General features: G+C 35.6%; 1 protein-coding gene across 3 annotated transcripts; it reads left to right on the plus strand.

Moving 5' to 3' along the window:
- The first annotated feature begins 368 nt into the window (after positions 1-368).
- On the plus strand, positions 369-15,688 carry LOC142626094 (putative starch synthase 4, chloroplastic/amyloplastic). 3 transcript variants are annotated; one of them, XR_012842446.1, is made up of 21 exons: positions 369-637; positions 1,128-1,178; positions 1,288-1,321; positions 1,432-1,498; positions 1,603-1,731; positions 2,162-2,366; positions 3,463-3,597; positions 6,406-6,510; positions 6,694-6,792; positions 7,686-7,815; positions 8,545-8,595; positions 8,669-8,779; positions 11,546-11,655; positions 11,962-12,130; positions 12,675-12,780; positions 13,214-13,300; positions 13,562-13,633; positions 14,163-14,276; positions 14,897-14,958; positions 15,060-15,156; positions 15,302-15,688. XR_012842446.1 is itself a non-coding variant. In XM_075799870.1 (20 exons), the coding sequence occupies exons 1-20, from the start codon at positions 534-536 to the stop codon at positions 15,419-15,421; spliced, it is 2,052 nt and encodes a 683-aa protein (XP_075655985.1). In that variant the 5' UTR covers positions 369-533; the 3' UTR covers positions 15,422-15,688. The 3 variants fall into 3 exon arrangements, 2 of the variants coding, with proteins under 2 accessions (XP_075655985.1, XP_075655986.1); XM_075799870.1 differs by lacking the exon at positions 12,675-12,780; XM_075799871.1 differs by lacking the exons at positions 1,128-1,178; positions 12,675-12,780 and having other exon boundaries at positions 420-637.
- The last annotated feature ends 2,997 nt before the right edge of the window (positions 15,689-18,685 follow it).

Below are 18,685 nucleotides of genomic sequence, written 5' to 3' on the forward strand. Positions count from 1 at the left end.
TAGTCTATTTAACAGAGCTTCATATGTGGTTCAGTTAGCTCAGTTGGTAAAATTTTTGATAGTTGTATAAGAGATTTGGGTTCAATTTCCGCCTATATCAAAAATTAATTAATATCTTGATCTGATAATAAAGAGTTATTATTAAAAACAGATGTCATAAGTTTAAACTCTCTTTAAAATAAAAAATAAAAAATAGAGCTTCATATTTGTTGACGCCACATGACTCATCTCATGAGTACATCCATTATCATTATTAAAAAAAAATAAAAAATTAACAAGTGTTTGACTGTTTTCTCGAGTCTCGAGTCTCGAGCCTCAACTGTTCCTAAACACACACTTATCAACAACAAAAAAGAGTTCCTTTTACTGACTTAGTCATTTGGCAATGCAACAATATATGGGCGTGAACCGAAAAGGGTAAAAAAAAAAATCTCAATATCAATTTCTCAAACTCTAAAACATACGAACACGCGAAACTGAGTCTCATCAAATCTGTCTTTCGGTTGTGCACGCGAAGAAAGAAGTTGTGAGAAATGCTGACGATGACTTCACTGAATGCAGTGACGATCCCTTCGCCTCCAAACCCAACCTCAGCGCACTGCAAACCTCTTAGAGCTCCACCCGTTTGTTGTTTGAGGTAAAAAAACAAAAAACCTCCGTACCAAATCAAACTTTAAAGTTCAAAGTTCAAACCACAAAACTACTTTAAACCACTTTTTATTCCAGCACCACCTAGTTGTTACAGTAACATATTCTTTGGATACACGTTAAGGCCTAAGCTATGATTATGAGTCCTAACGTTACTTGTTTCGGAATTTTGGTTGTTTTGCTAAGTGTTTTAACGATTTGCTAATTATTCAAAGTGCTTTAATTTAGTTAAATAAACACTGTATATCTTCCTCTTTGAAATTTTGTTGGATACCACCATTACTTTGAATTGGAAGAATTTCCACTTTCATATATGTAACACGCGCACCTGGTGGGTCGGGGACAACGACTCGACCCTCCACCTTGCACTTATGAGAGAAGGAGGTCCCTTCTTGAACTAGAGCTCACTGCCTACTGTATGTAATGAAGAAGGAAGTTCTGTAGCAGCTACATTTGAAGTAATTGATACTAATTTTCAGGAAAAACAGGGGTGGCAATGGCTTAAATAATAAAGGGTCATCACATGTGGAGTGAGTGCTTCCTTTTTCTTTCAATGAATGCTTCCCCCCCCCCCCCCCCTCCCTTTTTAAATGAAAATATCCATGTACAAGTTTGATATGTATTATGTATGCATTTTAGGTCAGAAGGTCTTGATAATATGGAGATTCATCAGGTATGTAGTGGTTTCTCCAAATATGATTTGATGGTTTTTGTTTTTTGGTGGCATGGTTTAATTATGCAGAGAATTTTGTTATTTCTCATTGCTCATTGGAACTATTTCAGTCAGCAAATGGGGAGCTGGAAGTGAAACGGAATGATATTGGGCGGCTTTTTATAGAAGCTCAGCAGAGTAAGTCCACATTTGATGTCCTTTTTTTTGGGGGGGGGGGGGGGCGGGTTGTTGTCTTAAATGTTAGTCATATGTATTCTGATGCTTTTTTTTATGATATTCAGACATATTTTACTTGAACAAACAACGTCTCGTGGCAGTGGAGGAGTTGAACAAAGCAAATAGAGAGAAGCAACTGTTGCTTGATAGGATAGAGCGATTAGAAGCAGAAAAGCAGGCTGGTGTGGGAAAAGGTAATAGTGGCTTAACATGGTTGAAGCAATGAGTCATGACTAGTTGTAGTCTAATGTAGATTCTTGATTTAATTTTGGTTTTATTTCTTTGTTGTATTTTAGTGTTTGTCTGCTGTTTCACTTGAAAAGTTGGGCATTGCATTCATCATAATGATTGATGCGATCTTGAAGGACTTTCTTGTATGTTTAATACTAGTACCAAAATTTATGTTGTGTTTAAAACATCTTAGTTAGTGATTGTGACTGTATGCCATTTATAATGGCCTGCATATTTAGCAGTTAAAAACATCTTAGTTAGTGCATGTTCTCTGTTTTTTTTCCCCCTTAATACTTCAGTATTTATGCATTCTGTGTGAAAGGAAAAAATATCATCAATAGCAATGTGCTCAAGTTGAAAATTGTGTTTCCATCGGTGTCCCACCTAAACCAGATAAGCTATCACTTTGTTGGGAGTTGCTGCTTCGGATAGACTCAATGGTCCTCAGTGGCATGATTAGTGCTGGCGAAGCATCTGATTTCAGAAGGCTGGTCATGGATCACAAGGTTATAGTTGCTGATGCTTTTAATGAAATCCTGCAGAAGAAAGATGCTGAACTTCTATCAGAACTCCTCCACTTCTCAGACAGAAGCAAAAAGTATAATTGCCTACTAGATGTTGCAACATTTTTTTTCTTGAACAGTTGAGGATAATGAACTGAACTATGGCATTGAGTATTTCCTATGTCATGCTCACACACACACACACACACACACACATAAAATGGACATGCATAGGGACACACTCAGAGTGATATGTATGTATGAATGAACAGACATATGTCTGTACTTTTTATATAATTATGAATGGTATATTGACTTGCAATTAAGTCATCTGCCGTTTTGTAAAAGTCATCTGCCCTTCTGTACATTTAATGATAACTTACAAAATTAATATATAATTTGAATTATAGACTTACAGAACAGTATATTCTGGAATTTGAACTGAATTTTCCTCCGACCCCAACCCACCATGTGGCAACTCAAATGAGCATTTACATGTACTTTTAGTCACATGACCTATTTAAAAGTCATGTGAATTGCTTTGATGACTTAAGAGTTGTTCTAGGCCCACAACCTTTTTTGCCACAACTTTGATGTGGCAAACTGTGAAAGATTTCCTATCACTTTCACATGAACCCACAATTTTTTCTTCACTACTCACAGTCTGCCAAATCAAAGTTGTGGTTTGAATATTTACTTTTGTTAAATTATTCTATTAATGTAGATTTGTACATAAGTATTTTGCCTTTCTCTCTTTGCATGTAATAGCCTTTGTGTTAACCTATCTCTAGTAATGTCTATGCTGATTGAACATTAGTGAATATTTACTATGCTAAAACATGTATGTTGACTGGAGTATAGAAAAGATAAATGGTTGGGATTTCTTAAAAAATAAAAAAAGAAGAAGAAATGGCGGGATGTCTTGCAACAAACTTTTGCATACTTCATTTATGACATAGTCCCATAAAAATGTGGTTCATGTGTTAATCATTTCATAAATGGGATGTTGTCCATTCAATTGGAGATGCTTAACTACATTTCCCTTTCAAAATCATAAACTTTGGTCTAAATGTAATTTATTATTTTTTTTTATTCTTTTCTTTTATGTGCTTATTTATTTATGTATCTTTACCATTCTTCCACAAGCTTTTCTCTGTTCTGACAATTGAGTTTTGTATAATTTTCAATCAGGAGTGGCTTTCACGTTATCCATATTTGTACTGAAATGTCACCGCTGGTCTCTGTTGGATCTTTGGCAACTTATGTGACAGGCTTATCTTGTGCACTACAAAGAAAGGGCCACTTGGTGGAGGTTATACTGCCAAAGTAATATAGGACATTTTCTTTGATATTCATTCTCTCTCAGATTGCTTGTCATTGGAATTTAGCAATGAAAGGTCTAGATCTCTTTTTGCATGTTCTTTTAGAAACCATGTGAATGCTATAACATTTCTCTCTTTGGGTTTGAGAAAGAATGAAGGAAAGAAAGAAAATGCTAACATTATGATTTACCAACTCTCTGTCCGTCTAACGCTTATCTTCCCATTGTTGTCTCACATGTCAAGCTCATGCATCTACAATTTCCCTTTTGGGGGGAGGGGGGGGGGGCTTTAATCCAAATGGACCGTTATGAACTTGAGCAGATGGTTATAAGTTGAGGTTGACAAGAGAAAACTACATCAAAAGATTTGAAACCTGTTAAGAGTATTTCTGGCAGGCGTACCAAAACTTTGGGGTAGCCAAGGCAACCTCCTAGGTGTCTCTTCCCTAGTAGGATCACCATTTGCCTTTGTCATCCGTAGGAAGTGGAAACTACATGAGATTTTGGAAACTAAGGCAAAAGAGTATTTAGCACCTGCATAATGATATAAAAGTTGTTAGGTCACATGGGATATAAGTTCTCTAGCTGAACTTACAGCACAATATGGTTTTTAGGCACTTATGCAGTCCATAATGGAATAATCCCCCCTCCCCGCTGTTTTCTACTAGGCAACAAGGTATAAAATTATGAAATTATTTATATGTAAAACTTGCAAACCTTTCCCTCCTTACTGTATGACCATTTTTTTTTGTGAACCATAAATGTTTCAAGTGAACAAATGATGTTTCTTTTTTGTTATCTTTTGATGGTTCTGATGTTCTTATTTCTTAGGCTGTAAGAACTTGAGTTGCTTTGTACATTATCCTTACTCCCTTGTCCCCCCCCCACCCTCCAAAATAAAAAAAGATAAAAAAGAAAATCATATATGTTTGCTTCTTGATCTAATGATCAGATGATTTAATGCTCTCTTCCATTATCTTTTGATGTTCTAATTTTTTGGGTTGTATGAAAGCTATTATCTATGCCTATCAGTCTTGTAGGAAGCATCTACAAAATTCTGACAAAAGTATTGGCTAATAGATTGAAGTGGATTTTGGGAGAGATTATTTCTGGTTCTCAAAATGCACTTTTACAAAGGAGACAAATTAATTCTGTCCTCATTGCCAATGAAGGCCTAGATAGTTGGTTGAAACTTGGGAGATCATGGGTTTTGTCCAAGTTAGATGTGGAGAAAGCATATGATCATGTGAATTGGCAGTTTCCATTATATACGTGTTACAACAATGCTGTTTCTAGGGAATATAGTTCCTGTGTGAGAGATACCAGATGTGATGGAGCTAGTGGGCAACTTAGGATGTTGCATATCTTACCTACTGATGATGTATCTTGGATTATCATTGGGAGCTCAATTCAGGGCAAGACATATTTGGGATAACCTTTTATAAAGAATACAAAAGATTTTGGCGGGGTTGAAAAATGGGACAACTCACTCTAATCAAGAGTACATTATCTAGCCCTTTAACGTTTTTTATTTATTTATTTATTTTATCCTTGTTTCATTACCTGCAAGAGTGGCAAAAAGGATGGAGAAACTCCAAAGAAATTTTCTTCGGGGTGGGATGGCCAAGGAATTTAAGTTTCATCGAGTCAATTGGATTGCTACATGCATTTGTATTCCTTATGGACGTTTGGGGATTAAGAATTTAATGGATTTAGTCAAGCACCCCTTGGCAAATGGTTGTGGCATTGTGTGGGGGAGGAAGATGAATTGTGGAGGAAAGTGACTCATAAACTGTAGGGCATCTCTTAGAGAGGTTGGTGGTCATATATGGCTAAAGGACCCCATGTAGTGATCCTATGGAAAAATATCAGACAAGGTTGGGAATAAGTTCCTTAAATTTGTCAGATTTGATGTGCAAAATGGGTATAGAATTCATAAATGCCGATATTCCACTTAAGAAGTACCCTCAACTTTTCCTAATAGTTAGAAACAGAGATGCTAGAGTAGCAGATTACATAGAATTCTAAAATGGTTGTGTTTTTTGGGCACCGATATTTTGTAGAGTGAGACATGCTTGGGAATTGAATAATATATAGAGCAGTGTTTGGATGACGTATAAGCTGTCAAGCCAAGGTGGGAGAAGGAAGACAAAATGGTTTGAAACTTTGAATTCCATTGACAAGTCATGGCTTTCAAGCAAATAGCTACTACAGGCACTATATGAGAGGGAAAAATACTTTCCATGGCAAAGCATACAGAAAGTTATTGTGTTGCTGAGAGTGGCTTTTTTTCTTTCAGTGGGTTGTATGGGGGGAAATTTTGGCCATAAATGATCTCTAAAAGAGGGGAATTATCATTATGGATTGATGTTATGTGCAAGAGCCCTGGGAAGTCAGTGTCAAGTGTCTTCATTGTATATTGTTTGGGAATTATGGTCTTTAGTCTTTTTCTTGAAGCCATCTATGAGTGGACTTTTGCTTCTAGATAGTAAATATTTTATACCTTTTTTTTCCCCGGCTCTTCCTTTGTATACATCCTGTATACTAGGGTGGTGCCTCTTTTTGCGTTTTTCAAAGAAATCATTACTGATCAAATTAATAGCATATGTTTGCTAGTTGATCAAAAGAATGAAGAATTTAATTTTTACTGTAAAAGGAAGATTGTTTGCCCTATGTTTAATTTATTGTGATATTGTGCATCAAATTGAAAAGAACTTATTAAACATATGCTTCCTCTACACTTTTGATTCTAAGTGAAATTGCAAGTTGGACGTTCTGATGTGTTTCCTTAAAGGAATCTACCTTGTAAATAGGTATGCATTTATGGACCTAGATGAAGTTCAAGGGCTGCAACAAATTAAGGCGGGGTTTTATTCATATTTTAATGGTCAACAGCATGGAAACAGAATTTGGACTGGGTGAGATTTCTTGTTTCTATATACTGCATATTTAGGTTGAGCTGTTGATCAACTTCAATTATACTTAGGAGTAGTTGTTCAGAAGGAAAATCAGCAAAATCAGTCAGAAACTGCATTCTAAATTGCGCTTAATAAATATTTAGACTCTTCATAATGTTCTTACACTTTATACTCATTTTGCAGTGTTGTCAGTGGCATTGGAGTCTCTTTTATTGAACCTTTGTACTACTCATCATTTTTCAGCCGTGAGAAGGTATATGGCTACTCAGATGACTTTGAACGGTTAGTAGCTAATTTCTATAACTTTTTTGATTTCGTATCTAGAGTTTTGATTGTTGGCATACTCTTGTATACTTCCCATGTATTTGGTTGTGCCCCTTTTTGCACATTTATAAATGAATACATTATAGATATAAGTTAATAAATTGTTTCTTTTGGCAATCAAAAACAAAATACCTCTTGTGAAGATTTGGGTGCGTTAGAGAGTAAAGACAAATTTTATGTCATATTAAACATGACACACCAAATTGGTTAAGTGCACATGCTTAATTTTAGTTGCATGATATTGGTAATTCCTAGAGGATAGAACACAAGCCCTACTCTGGTATAAGCATTATTGTACCAATTTGAAAACAGTGCAAAGAAAGTAGTTTATGACAATTTTTTAAATTTTATAGTTTAGAATCCAGCACACTCTTTGTCCTGGTAACCATCACCATCAGTGGTTCCATAATCCCAACCGTGGGCCTGCCCTTTCTCCAGCTTTTACATTACTCTGATTAAACTACTGCACATGCTGGAAATCTCTCAACACCATTACTCCACCCTCAATGCATGCTGCCCCATAAACAGTGTGGAAAACTGTCTAACAGTTTTTGTAGATTCCATCTAACTCAAAAAAAAAGACTGAACTTTTTATTTATTTTTATATATTTCAATTTGGAATCATACTCTTATAAAGTGAATACCTTATTCTGGTCTTCAACAAGGGAAAACACAAGAAAGGTCACTGTGAAGGGTCAGTTGTTCAAGGCACTTTACTTATTTACTCTCTTTGAATGAGACACCAAATCTTGTGATGCCAATGAGAGGAGATTAAGTCCTTTAGTTTTACTATAATAATGGATCTTCTGGTGCAATTTAATTACTTCAGCCTATCTGTTTGATGCTTTCAGATTTACGTATTTCTCTCGTGCTTCATTGGACTATATTGTAAAATCTGGAAAGCAGCCTGATGTGCTACACATACACAACTGGGAGACTGCTATTGTTGGGCCACTTTTCTGGGATATACATGTTAACCAGGTGCAATTTGAAATTGCTTTTCTTTTTCACATATTAAATTATTTGATTTGGCACCTTAAAGTCAGCTTTGCTTTTCTTTATGAAGGAAATTTATCTTATTTTTCCCCCACCAATATTTCAACCAATATTTATCTTTAAATAAATAGTTGATGTAGGTTCAGTATAATAATTCGGTAAAGTTACTTGAGTGAACCATCATGCTAATTGGAATATAGATTAGCAACGAGTGTACACTTTTACAGACACTTTGCTTGGGAAAAATGGAGACATTTTTAAAGCCTCCTTTCTCTTGTGGATGAGTGGGAAAGCTCTCTTTGTGTGGAAGAATATTGACAGTAATGGGTAGCTAGATAGATGGAACTGCACTACCAGATTGTGAAAGTTAAATTATCATATCAGCTCCTGGCTTCTAACTATTGATTTCTTCATGGAATTCCTCATCAAGTCTTAGTGGTCACATAAAAAGGGCAATAGGCAGTATGTGGGCCCTTGGAACTCATATTCATAACTGTGAAGTTCAGTCTTTAAACTCAAAATTCTTTAGAGCAGGATTTATATTCATTCACTAGTTCCTTTTATGCTGAGGTGAAAACTCTCTAAGCGCTGTTTTTTGGCTTTAAATAATATGGGACAGTTGATTTCTTTCAGTTGATGCCAGTTTTGTTTTATTCCATATAATTTTGTGGTTTTCATTCTCACAAATAGAAATGCTCTCACTTGTTTATATAGGGACTTGGAGGTACTAGAATATTATTGACATGCCATGACTTTAATTCACAGGCAAGTTTCTTTCTTGTAAATCTTTCTGGCTTAACTTGACATTATTTGATATCCCCCATATTTAATGCTTTAGTGTCTTGAGCAACCGGATAAGCTTTCACTATGTGGACTTGATCCTCCTAGACTTCACCGTCCAGATCGTTTGCAAGATAACACTAAGACACATCTTGTCAATATTTTGAAGGTATGCCCTATTGCCTATTAAAGCTTACTCATTCTTCTTTCATTCCCTCAAATACTGCATAATGCATTATTTAGCTAAAAATATCATTTAGGATGTCTTGTCAAAGTATTTCTTGCATTGGTGACATGTTTTTGCTCCACCCTCTTTTCAACATGTCTAAAAATATCATAGAAATTAAGCCCAACTTGACTTAAGAGAATTTCTAAATTCCAACCAAAGCAAGATTGTATCTTTGTATGTATGTGAATCATATGTTTAGTTTGAAAGGATCGGATACTGCTTTGAAATCAAGAAAGCCAGAATCTCTTGTCATTGGTCAATTCTATTGTTACATCTTACATGTCAATCAATAAACTCTTTACTTATTGATTCATGTACCTAACTGGAGTTGATTTGAAGCATTGGGTGTGCAATAAAGGATTTGATTAATATTGTTACTTTATAGGCACCATTGTACCTTTGGTGGAAAAATGACTTGCAATTATTTATTTTTGTTCTCTTTTATTGAAGAAATGCCTATAAATTTTCATATCTTATTAAGTGTAGTACTCTTGTTGTGTCATTTGTCATTTTAATAGGAAAAAAAGTAGGGCTGGATTTTGGGTTTTCTTTTGCCCATGTATGATCTTGAAGGACAAAGGTATATGCACCCTAGGATAAGGTGAAGTTAAATTCAAGGCGTAAATGCACTTTTAGTCCTTACATTTTGACGTTTTTTCATTTTAGTCCGTACATTTTTTTTTACCACTTTTAGTCCCTAAGCCAATTAACGCGTGTTACTTTCGTCCTTTCCGTTAGTCAGCCGACAAAAAATGCTGAGGTGGCAACTAGAGGCAATAAAATATTATTAAAAGTGCCACGTCAGCATTTTAAAAAAAATTTGTTAATTTTAATTAAATAAAAAACAAAAATAAAACAAAAAATAACTAAAATTAAGATAAAAAATATCTTGAATCAGTTTTTCTTCTCTCTCTCTCATCCGTGTCTCACTCTCTTAAATTTTCTCATTCTCTTCTCTCTCTCTCTCTCTCTCTCTCTCTCTCTCTCATTTGTGTTTCTCACTCGTGTAACTGGTGGTGCAGTGGCTCGTGGTGGCTGTGGTGGGTTGAGATCGGGGTGGGATGGGTTGAGATCGGGGTGGGGTGGGGTGGGTTTAGATCGGCGTGGTACGGGGTGGGTGGGTGGGTGGAGATCGGGGTGGGGTGGGGTGGGGTGGGGTGGGTTTAGATCGGGGTGGGGTGGAGGGGTGGGTTGATGTTGGTCTGGGGTGGGTGGGTTGAGACCGGGGTGGGCTGGGGTTGAGTTCAGGGTAGCTGGGTTTGAGGTTGGGGTGAGGTGGGTGGGTTGTAAGCCGGCTGGGTCGGGATCCGGCCAATGAAATAGTTACCGCCGAGATGCAAATGGCGGAGATTAGGCATTTCAACGACAGTTAAGAGGCAACTCACCGGTCATGTTGTTGTTGTAGAGATCGAGGACTTGGAGATTCTTGAGAGAAGCGAGTTGGGTTGGGAAAGTGCCGTTGAAAATGTTGTTGAGGTCGGCTTGGGTTTAGGTCAGGCTGGGGTGGGTGGGTTGAGACCGGTTGGTGATGGTTGAGATCTGGGTTCCGTTTGTGTTTGATCTCTATTTGTGATCTGGGTATGTGTTTGTGTTTGGTCTCTGTTTCTTTTTTTTCGTTTGTGCTGTTGTGATCTAGGTTTGAGTTTTTGGTTGCTAGATTTGTGTTCTTGGTTGCTGGGTTTGATCTGGGATGAACATGGTTGCTGGGTTTGATTTGGGATGAGCACGAAGAACATTTTGCTGGGTTTCAATTCTTTTGTTTGTTTTTTTTTTTTTTATAAATTAAAATTGAGTAATTAATTTTTTTTTAATTTTGACATTTAAAAAATGTCAAATAATTTTTTTAATAATATTTTATTGCCTCCGGCTGCCACCTCAGCAATTTCCGTCAGCTGACTGATGGAAAGGACGAAAATAACACACGTAAATTGATTTAGGGACTAAAAGTGGTAAAAATAAATATAGGGACTAAAATGAAAAAATGTCAAAATGTAGGGACTAAAAGTGCATTTACGCCTAAATTTAATGCTGCTTCGTCAATATCAGATGAGGATACTGAATTATCCAAAAAAAAAATGAAGGATGAAGGATACTTATTGACTCTCTTTCATAAATTTCTTGGAGTTTATTGAACTTTTGAATTTTAGATTTTTTTGTTTATTTTTTATTTTTGGGTCTTGCCCACCCCCCCCCCCCTTTTTTATTTATTTATTAAAAGAAAATTGTTGTTAAGTGAATAGAGATACATAAATCTTAAGATTCAAAAAGAGACATTAGTCTTGTTAGAAATATGGTTAAATGATTAAGTTCCACTATTTCCTATAAGCTTAAACTTTTGGGACAATCGGTAGTTTATTACATCTCACATGACAACTAGGTTGAAGTTGTCTGGTTTATGATTTAATACAAATGGTATGGTTAATGAGGGAAGGCCAGCTTGCAAGATTTCCCTTTTCATACCCCTTTCCTTACCCAGAAAGAAAAAATAATAACACACCAACAATGAGCTTTTATTTTTATGTCTTTTACATTTCCTTCACATCTTTACCTAAATTTCAGCTTCTACATCTGTTGAAATTACAATGGTCTCTTAAATTATTTACCTTGATCATTTATATTATTCTTATATTGCAAAATCTTTGGAGCTTCTTGCATCTTTTGGCTGTCTGGCATCACTTAAAATTTTGAGTTTATACATGTTTGCAGGGCGGAATTGTTTACTCTAACAAGGTTGTGATAGTGTCATCCATGAACTCAAAAGGCAGAATCATTAGTAGTTTCAGTCAGGAATTAAAACCTACCTTAAGCATCCACCAGTAAGTAACATCTGTTTACCATTTTGAAATTTGAATAATACAATGTTTTTTCTTCTGTGAGTCGTCATTTTTGTTAATCCCCCTTATCCTTGTATGCAATCTGAACAGGAGCAGAAAGTTCTTGATATAACTCTTTTTTTTTTTTTTTTTGAGAAACAAATTCTTGATATAACAAGTTTAATGGCCCAGTAATATGGTGCTTACCTATCTTCTTGCCAATTTTTTTTTCTTTACCTCCTTGCTTAGTATCCTTGAAATCTGCTTCTTTCTTGTGCTGATAATCTCTTCTATTTTCCTGTATTGCAGGGACAAGTTGGTCATTGCTCCCTATGGATTTGACAACACCACCTGGGATCCTTCTAAGGACAACTTTCTTCCAGAAAATTATAGTGCAGAGGATATAAAAGGGAAAACTGTTTGCAAAGTTGCATTACAACAACACCTGGCATTATCTGGCAGTGCTTCTTCTATTCTTGTAAGCTTTGCAGCTGGGGTCATTTTTAAACTTTGTTGCTTTTTTTGTCTTGACCAATTAATTATTTCTAAGTAAAAGGGTAATCTAAATGGATGTGTGGAAAACTACTAATGAAATAAAAAAATACATGTGTCTGACCCTAACTAATATGTTGAGGATCCATAGCTGATGCCAACCTTTTAGGACTCAAGCTTTGTTGTTGTTGTTAAGTGAATCTAATACCTTAAGGTGAATATGGGATGTGTACTGATTTCAGAAAATGAATGTCTCTTTGTACAAGATTTTGTGCATGTAAGTAAGAAGCACTATGGATAAAGGGTTGTTTGATATTAGTTTCGATATTTGTTTGACTATAATATGTACGAGTACGAGAATATCTTACTATTATTCCTGCATAAAGATGTTTATATATGTGCAAGGGTGACTGTGCCTATAAAAGGTATAGTTGCTTTAAAATTGGCAGAACTAAATCTGTACTCAGAATATTTGATGTAAAAAATAGGTAAATTTTGTTCAACAGTTTAGTTTAACATTAACTCTGCAGAGTGCATATATTTCTACAATTACTGTGGAGGTTGCATGAACCTGGATCTTCCATGTCAGCAGACCTTACATCATGTGGGTCCCCTGTAATGAATGGTCCATGTCAGGTAACAAAACTTATTGCAGCTGATTATTTCTCTGTTCTGCAAAATTTGATGGTATGAATCAAATACTTTGATGGAATAGTGCTTAGACGGAACCTGAACTGGACCTAAAACTCAATGACAAAAAAAAATTTCTTTGGTTTTATTTACAAAATAGTGGGCCTGGCAGATTAACCCATTTCCCACATATATGGAGGTTGAGAAAAGTAATTATTTCAGTTAAGGGATGTTATTCTCCACATCTTTCTTCTGTCTTTACAGTAGTTATATGTAGTGGCTTAGGTGTGTCTTTTGTTCTTTTAGGTGGCTGATGAACTGGGATGATGTTCCACTTCATTTCTTATCATTCTAATGATTTTTCTGTCCTTATTTTTATTAGTTTCTTTCCTCTCTTTATTGGAATGGTCACTGAAGTTAGGATCTGATGTTTTATCAGGTCGGATGCTTCTTCGCAGAACTATCAGATATTGATATGGAGAACCTGAAGGCAGTTGTTCAGAATGCAACCAGGAGAGGTGTCCAGGTTCTTGCTTCTATTAGAGTTTGTGGTTACTTTTTCCTAAGAAAATGCATAGCTTAGTGGCTGAATTTAACTGAAATCCCTTACCAGCTGATGTGGTAGTGAGTTTTTGTTCTTGTTAGAACTAAGTTACAATTTGTTGATGGTAGGGGAAAATGTAATGCACCACATTATTTGTTAAGACTGGATATATATCTGGGTTTTAATTTAATTCTTTTTCCTTTGGATTTCTCATTGATGTGATTGTTAAGTTGAATCCTACAGGTTATCTTAGTGGAAATTAGCAAAAGTTCAATCACAAATACGAAACTGGAATCTTTTCAAGAACTCCTCAAGGTACAGGCCTCACTTCCTTTTGTTCTTCATCTTCTTTGACATCCTTCAACAACTTATCATATACAATAGATAGAAACAATTGCATTCAAAACTATGTTGGTTTTAGGCCATATTCCATCATCCTATCATATTCGAGCTGACAATGACTTTTCTGTTCTTAACTGCATGCTATTTACACTGTTTGTTTTGAAATTAAAGTTTTCTGGAAAATGAGTCATTTTCCAAATAACATTTTCTAGAAAACTATCTCATTTCCTTGAAAACGAGCTTGAAAACGTGAATCTTTACTTCTTTGTATCATGTGGTGTGAGATAGAGTTGTTTTTCATAAAAATTTAACAAAAAACAATCTCTAAAAAATAAGTTTTCCATTGACCAAAGATAGTTTGGAAAACTATCTTCACATCATTTTTTCCATCAAAACAGTTCATCGAAACAAATGGAACATTAATTCAAAAAAGATGGAATAATTTGTTTGATGAGCTACTTGCTGCTAATAACATTTGTATGTTTTCTTTGTATGTACTCAGGATCAAAATGTGAGATTTATAAACAGACTTGGTGAAGCTATATCACATTTAGTCTTTGCAGGATCTGACATTATCTTGTGCCAATCTTTTCATGAACCTGATCTCCAAGTGCCAGTAAGTTCTGTCACTCTCACTATTTATATGTAAAGTTTCTTATGAATGGGTTTTCAAACTCCAAGCTACCACCTTCATGGACCACTGAGCTTTATTATCAAACTTTCAAAGAGATCCCATACACATTAGCACATGCATAAATACAGAAATACCTGTATATGTGTGTACATACAAATACAAACCACTAGATGTCTATATTCCTGTTACTTGAAGTTGGCTGCATGTATCTCTTCTTGAAGTGCATATTCCAGCTACACTTTGTTCATCTTCATTACGGTTGGCTACACGAATTCTCTTGCAGTACTGTCATGCAGCTCTGTCTAGGGCTATGTCATTCTGTTTTATTCTCTCTGCCCCATGTTCTTTTTAGACTGGTTGTTGTCCTCAAAGTGCTGTTATCTTGTATTTGAACAATTCTTTGTTCTGGTGCATTTTGTACGCTTCATGCCTGGCTGAATTATGATAGAGACTTTGATTTGTTATAAATTTGGTGCTGCTTCCACAACCTCTTTTTCTTTATATGACCAATTCGTGCACATGAAATGTACTATAAAGTTTAATGGAGTGTTCTGCAAAATGTTGTTTCCTGTTGTTTTATTTTTTGGCTGTGAAAAATATAGCTCAAGGCTTTAAAATATGGAGCCGCGCCAGTTGCAATAACCTCCATTGATAATATTTCCAGGTAACTGTTTTTGGGCAGAGAAGTAGATTAAATATCTATTTTTTTCTCTTAACTCAAGAAAAAGAGAAGAATTCTTACTTCTCTGTGCAATAACTTTACAGGAACTTTGTAGATCATGACTATGAGAGGACTAAATTCTCCCAGTTCATCAGCTCTAACTTTGGAAAAATGTCCTTAAGCCAAGCCCTGGATGAAATTGTAAGAATTTACTTGGGTGATCATAGTCAGAGTTCCCTTCTTTTTTCCTGGGGTTTTGATTCTGCAGTTGGGAGGAAATTAACTATTTAGGATAATGTTTTATGTAGCTAAAGGGAATTAAAGTTCTGAGCTTTGTTGTCTGTAGGAGAACAATCCATCCAGATGGAATCGAAAAATATTGGCCGCAATGGCAATGGACTTCTCCTGGGATGCAGAGTGCTGTGACGTGCATGTTTCTGCCTACACTGCCATCAAAAAATTGTGAAGCAGGACCTTATGTATATATGTACATATTAATTTGTATATGCAATGAGAATATTACAAATAAGGAATTGAAAACCAAGATCCTTCTTTTTTTCTTTTCTTTTTTCTTTTCTTTTTTTTGGGACAGATTTCTTAACTACTCATGTACAGAATAAATAAATAAATAAATTCCTTACAAAATTTCGGGCAATTTTGGTCCACTTAGATCCATTTGGGTACATTCAGTCCATTTCGGTCTATTGTGATCAACTTTGGTCCATTTAGTTCATTACGGTCCTTTTGGTCCACATCAGTCCATTTCAGTTTATTTGGTCCATTTCAATTCACTTCTGTCCATTCGATCTACTTTGGTGATGTTACATTAACAATTATGTTACTTTTCAACGTGATATTAGTAGGTTCATTATATAATTACACTTTTATTATCTTATTAAAGTCTAGTATTTTTTTTGCAATATAATTAATAGATTTACTTATATCTGCTTTATCTTCAGTTCATTAAAGACTTATAAAGGATGTTCCATTTGTAAAGAACACTAGAAACAAATTCCAACCACATATTACATTCTTTAAAAAATATCTTGAATTATATAATAATTGAATGTAAACTGTATTATATTTCCTTCAAAAAAAAATTACAAAATTTAGAACACTTTCAAATAACAAATATAAATAGCTTAATTAAAAAAAATCTAATATACTATATCAATTATACTTTGTTAGAAAATAATCATATCATTTTAAGAAGGGTTTGAGACTAACACTTATAAGTCTTGTCTACTATTTTCATCTATCACTTAACCAAAAAAAATATTGTAAAATTTTTCTATGAATTACACAAGTTTGCGACTAGTTCATATAAATTAAAAACACAATTAAAAATTATATATTAATATAATGACGTGAAAAAAATGTAGGTTTTCAAAAGTTTATGTGATACTTGATAACATTAGAAACAAAATCAAAAAATGGTCCAACGTTTCATTTTATATATAATTATATTTACCTTTTGAGTTTGAGATTGTTTTTAGTTTGTTTGGTTTATTAAGTTTGAAAATTTTTGTTTGAGTTTACTAAGTTTGATTTTGTTTTCAAAATAGTGTCATTTCATTTGTATCAATGATTGTAAGGACACAATTCGAGCCCGAACCCACAGTCAGAAGGGGATGAGCTTGAAAGACCTTTTTACAATAAAATTTATAGAGAGTGGGCTTGAAATCTAGATTCTAATGATATTTAGATAACAAAAATGATGGGCTTTGACCACAATGATACATATAAAGAACTAATTATATGAGTATGAAAGAAATCCTATCATCGGACACAAGCCGATGATGACTTATATTACTAATTCCCAAGATAGATTACAATTATGGATAGTAAGGTTTACAGTGTTTTTTCTCTCCTTTTTCCCTGGGTCCATTGGTTAAGGTCCCTTCTTTCTTTTATACTCCCTATTTCCTTTCCTCTTCATCCTCCACGTCATGGTTAAATTGCTGGCTTAGATACTTGTCTCATCCACCTCTCCTGAAGTCTTTGGAGATAGGAGCAAAGTTCCACACTGATATTCAGATCTCGCTTCCCATTAATGCGGCCAGAATAACAGTTGCAGAGCATTCAATGTGGGGGCGGTGGTAACAGCTTTATCTCAGATATTCCACCGCCCTTCTTCTTATCTTCTATGTTTACTGTGTCTACCCTTACCTATAGGATTTTCTAGAACATAGCCGATGTCATAATCCTCCTTGGACCAACTTCTTGTACATACTTGCCCAAACATTATCTCTTGTTTATTTAATATTGCATTTATGAGTTAACATTCATACATCCTAGGACCGTTCAGTGTCCTCGGACTGGGCCTTTAACCCGAAGAATACTCATGGGCCACCCTACACATATTCCTGGGCCCAAGGACCCTATAATGATTATTATGGACATAAAGCTAGAGAGAAAAAAAAATGAATTGATAGACTTTCGCAGTGACCATTTTGAAAATGAACCGAAATTAGTAAACAAAAATGAAAATCTCAAATTGAAAATACCAAAATAGAAATAACCCAAATTTCAAGCATTAAAAATTGTAATTTAGAAATATATAAAAATATAAAATATGATATGATATGATGCGTATGCAATCAATGGAATGTGCTGAATGGATCTTATATCTATGATATGATATTATGTTTATGCACAATAACCTTATAGCTTAATTAATTGACCATTTTTAATGTTTTCAACGAAGATGTTCAAAATTCAAATCCCATGATAATATTTAAAATACTCCAAGATACCAATTGATTTTGAGCTAGGAGCATGGTAATTTTCATTTTAGGCTGCGTTTGTTTCGACGGTAAACGATTTCAGGAAATGGTTTTACGCGTTTTCGGATGTTTGGCAGGTGCGGAAAATTTGGTCAAATGGAAAATAGCAAACATTTGACTGTAAAAAAGGGCCTCTGATCCGGAAATCCTTTTCCATTCGTATTTTACCTTCAATTGGATTCAGCCCTCATTTTCCCTCTCGCCTTCTCGCTGCCTCAAGTCAAGCTCCAATCAAGCTCCACTCCCTGCCTCAAGCCGGTCCGAGCTTCACCCACCGTCCGACGAGCGCCGCCACTCTCCCACAGCTCCGGCCCACTGGACAAACCCACACCCACACACCTCCGACCCACTTTACCAGCCCACCAACGGCGCGAGATCGCGCCATGACCCAGCGCGAGATAGCGCCATGACCCACCGCGAGATCGCGCCGTTGCACCCTGGCACTGCGATCTTGCGCAGTCGCACCCCAGCACCGATCGCGATAGCGCACCCCAGCATCGCGATCGCGCCGACGCACCCCAGCCCTCGCGATCGCGCCGACGCACCCCAGCCTTCGCGATTGCGCCGTCGCACCCCAGGATCCTTGATCGCGCTGCCTTCGCGATCCTTGATCGCGCCTCCTCCTTCGCGATCGCGCCGCTTCTCTCTCGGATTTTAGGATTTTTTTTTTTTTGGGTTTTGTTTCTTTTGTGATTTTACTGAGAAATGATGATAAATATTTGATTGGAAGTTGAGAAAATGTGAGCATCAAGTAAAAAATGTATTTTCTATAATATTTTCAAGATCACAACCAAACACCTGAAAATATTTTCCAAAGTATTTTTTAAAATGCCACCAAACACCTAAAAATATTTTCCTTTCCGGAAAATATTTTCTTTTCTTGAAAATATTTTCCGGAATTGCTTTACTGTCGAAACAAACGCACCCTTAGTCCCAAGGAAATT

This window comes from Castanea sativa, chromosome 2, assembly GCF_040712315.1.
Source record: "Castanea sativa cultivar Marrone di Chiusa Pesio chromosome 2, ASM4071231v1".
Taxonomy (NCBI): domain Eukaryota; kingdom Viridiplantae; phylum Streptophyta; class Magnoliopsida; order Fagales; family Fagaceae; genus Castanea; species Castanea sativa.

Bases quoted from the DNA above. Each gene is read 5' to 3' on its own strand.
- LOC142626094 (XM_075799870.1), top strand. From the start codon at position 534: ATGCTGACGATGACTTCACTGAATGCAGTGACGATCCCTTCGCCTCCA. The intron at 8,596-8,668 runs GCAAGTTTCTTT...TTAATGCTTTAG, and splicing joins GCCATGACTTTAATTCACAG to TGTCTTGAGCAACCGGATAA. The intron at 14,959-15,059 runs GTAACTGTTTTT...ATAACTTTACAG, and splicing joins TCCATTGATAATATTTCCAG to GAACTTTGTAGATCATGACT.